Genomic DNA, 3359 nt, shown 5'->3' on the forward strand with positions numbered 1-3359 from the left:
AAGCAGAAAATAACTAATTACTCTCATCATCGTTGTCATCCATATGTCTGGATAAAAAAATCATCATCATTCAAGATATACTTTAATATATTATAAATCATTAAATCTCATCCAATGCAAAAGTTTGACTTAGTGACATTCAACATTATGGCAATAGGAAACTATTTGCCTACATTATTAGAATATAAACCTTTAAGAATCCATATAGATTTGCCTTTCAAAATAAACTAATATCTACAAAGTTTTTTGTTAGTTGTGAAGGGATGTAGATGTAAAGAACCCATACTGAATGCTTCCTCCTTAATTAAAAAATTAAAATGGTTTTTCTTATAAACACAAAATGGTTTCAATAGAAGCAGAACACTCCTCAATTCGCTTACTCAAACCAACCCTTTACTAATAGTGGTATATCTAGCGTTCCTTCATAATGATATCCTATCAAACCAGAATATATATAAGCTATAGGGATTCTTATTCTTCTTGGATAATAAAAAAAGTTCATTACCACTCAAGTTTACTTATGCTTCATGTAGTATATATATATATATATATATATATCTTCAATATAAAATACTCAAAATACAAAGATGAACCATTAATGCATCCATCACGCTAATCAACAAAATTTAGTATACCAGTGACCATACATATAACCCCCTCCTGCACCGAAAAACATATATATTTCGTATAATAAATGCAACTTATCTAATTAAGTGGCATAAAACCAAGATGACAGACTCGCTATAAAACCTGAAAAAATTGCACCATTGTTTCTTTAGAATCAGAGCTAGAGATGGAAAAATATTCACAAAAAATTAGAGGAAAAATTTAGTGACCTGATTTATTGCTGATGGTTTCTACGAGAAAGAAGAACCTTGGCTGGCTCCATCAGAAACTTGTGAATGTGACATCAGTATATACAAAACCCACAGGTGTAAGCATAAAAGGTAGAAAAAAGAAAAAAACTGGGCCATTGTGTTCCTCCTCACAAATATTGCACCTGCAGAGAAAATAGCATCCAACTGGCGAATAACCAGTCCAAGTTGTTGTCGCCCAGATCTTATTCTCTCACGAAGTGCGGCTTTTGTAGCATAACCAGAATGTTGCCATCTCCCAGTTTCAATATCCAGGCTTTCAAATTCGCCATCCTCCAGTGGTATCCCATTCTCATCAAGCATCCTTGACAGCTTTTCCATTCTAAAGACTAATGTTGATTTCTCAGAAGATAGTGATTCAACTTGGGTTTGTTTTTGAATCAAGTGATCAGTTAATTGACTCAGTCTTTTCTTCAGTTCAAGTTCCACTTCAGTTGGTTGCAAAATCTCCCTTTTTGTTTTCCCTATGCTCTCTTCGAGCCACTGCGCTTTGTCCTTCAACCTTGCAATCTTATCACAAGTAAAAGAATACTCTGCATCCAGAATCTCTCTATCAACCCTATCCTTTCTCAGAGGTTCCATGATGCACGGAGAAGATGCTTGTTTCTTGACAGTTGACATTCTCCTCTTCAATTCTTCTTGAGTTAGTTCCTTAAATCCAATCTGCTGTTTAAGTTCTGCTACACGATTCAGCGCTACTTCGAGATTCCACTGCTCTGTCGCAAGTGACTTCGCAAGCACCGCATTTTGGGCCTCGAGCTCAGCCAACCGAGCCAGGGCTTCCATTCTGGTACTGTTGTGCTTCTGCTTCTCCAGGTCCACTGCCTCCATGGTCTCAATCATACTCATCTGCAATTCTGAAGCCTCCTTCGCCTGCTGCCTCTCCCTTTCTTCAAGAATCTTTTCCAGACTCTCTTTCTCTCCCTCCAATCTCGCAACAATATCTTCTTTCTCCTTAATAGCATCGGTTGCCGCTCTGGCGGCCTTCTCAGCAAGTATATGCTCCCGCCGCTTCCTCCTTTCTTCCGCTCGCCGGGTCTCTTCCTCTGAATCAGATCCGGAAGAGGATTCTGTATCCGAGTCCCTTCCGCTTTCTGAAGAACGCCTTGTGGAGACATTAATAAATTGAGAAACAGCCTTCACCTTTGCACCCTCTTCTTTACTCCGATTCCAATCGGTGACTATTTCCAGCCTCCCGGCCTCACTAATCAACAAAGGTTCGCCTCCTGACAAAAGCGATTTCTGTAATTCCACTTGACGAAGTTGGTTCTCACCATCTCGATGTTCTTTAGAAGAAGGAAAAACGAGAGAAGAGGAGGAGGAGGAGGAGGAAGAAGAAGGGGTTGCTGCTCTCCGGGAGGAACTCTTTCCATTCTTCGATACTGCTGGTTTCTTAACGACGCTCAACAACGATGGGCGCTGCACGGCACTGCCGTCTGCGACCCGAGGAACTGTTGCCGGTACGTTCGGACTGGGTGAGCTAAGTAGCTCCGTCCAATCGATGACTGTTGGATCTGGGGTAGGTTTTGCCGAGGCAGAAAATGAAGAAGGGGATTGTAGAACAGATACCTTTGCGAGATCGGGCGTCGATTTCTTGAGGAGCGGAAATTTCGTGGCAGATGTAGAATAATCTGCACCCGGCTGTGGCTGATTATGCTTGGCTGTGACGGAGGCGAGATCAGAGGCGGAAGGGGAGCGCCGCGGCTTGTCGGCCTTGCCGAGGGAATCTGCAGCCTGCTGATCAATTTGCTGCAGGAGGTTCTCGGCGACTTTAAGCTTGGAAGAGATCCAGCCCGCCATTGCTCCGGACGGGAGGGAGATCTCAGTTACCAAAACGAAGAGCTTTCTCTTTCGTCCCAACTACTAATCTAGTATGCTTCGGGTATCTATCTTTACCCTGGTTCGGAAATTTTAACGTCTTGCTTCCCATATAAGCAAGTACTAATAAACGAAAAAAGGATGAAAATTTTTACTAGATTTTGGCGTTTTAAAATTTTTGGATTTACATTAATTTAAATTAGGAAATTTACATACATACCACTATATTTATAATCATTTACATATCTAACACATCAAAGTTTAATATTACTCTTATACCACCAAAAACTCATTTTATACATCACTTATACCACTCCATTAGGTCACGCAGTATTTCTTCCCGCCGAATTAGAACTATAAGTGATACGCCATGAAAATTATCTTGATCGGACACGAATCTCGAGGCAAAAATCAAATTGGAAACTTCAAAAATTAAATCTGAGAGCATCTGAACTCTGATTTCAGCAAACTTATAGTCAAACTGAGCGTCTCGGAAATACGAACCCAACTACACCAAATTCAACTAAATACGAGCCCAAATAAGTCCAAATCAAGGACCAGAAGCGCTGTTGGAAGGTTCGAACCACAATTTGGATTACCAAACGGTTTCCAAACTTGACAAGCTTATAGTCGAATCAAGTGGCTCGACGAGACGAATCCAACGAG

General features: G+C 40.7%; 1 protein-coding gene across 1 annotated transcript; it reads right to left on the reverse strand.

Moving 5' to 3' along the window:
* Positions 1-613: 613 nt before the first annotated feature.
* Positions 614-2775, reverse strand: LOC110111348 (golgin candidate 2). The gene is made up of 2 exons (XM_028700048.1): positions 837-2775; positions 614-750 (listed from the first exon to the last, which is right to left on the reverse strand). The coding sequence occupies exon 1, from the start codon at positions 2673-2675 to the stop codon at positions 858-860; it is 1818 nt and encodes a 605-aa protein (XP_028555881.1). The 5' UTR covers positions 2676-2775; the 3' UTR covers positions 614-750; positions 837-857.
* Positions 2776-3359: the final 584 nt, after the last annotated feature.

The sequence above is a fragment of the Dendrobium catenatum genome, unplaced genomic scaffold, assembly GCF_001605985.2.
Source record: "Dendrobium catenatum unplaced genomic scaffold, ASM160598v2 fragScaff_scaffold_133, whole genome shotgun sequence".
Taxonomy (NCBI): Eukaryota; Viridiplantae; Streptophyta; class Magnoliopsida; order Asparagales; family Orchidaceae; genus Dendrobium; species Dendrobium catenatum.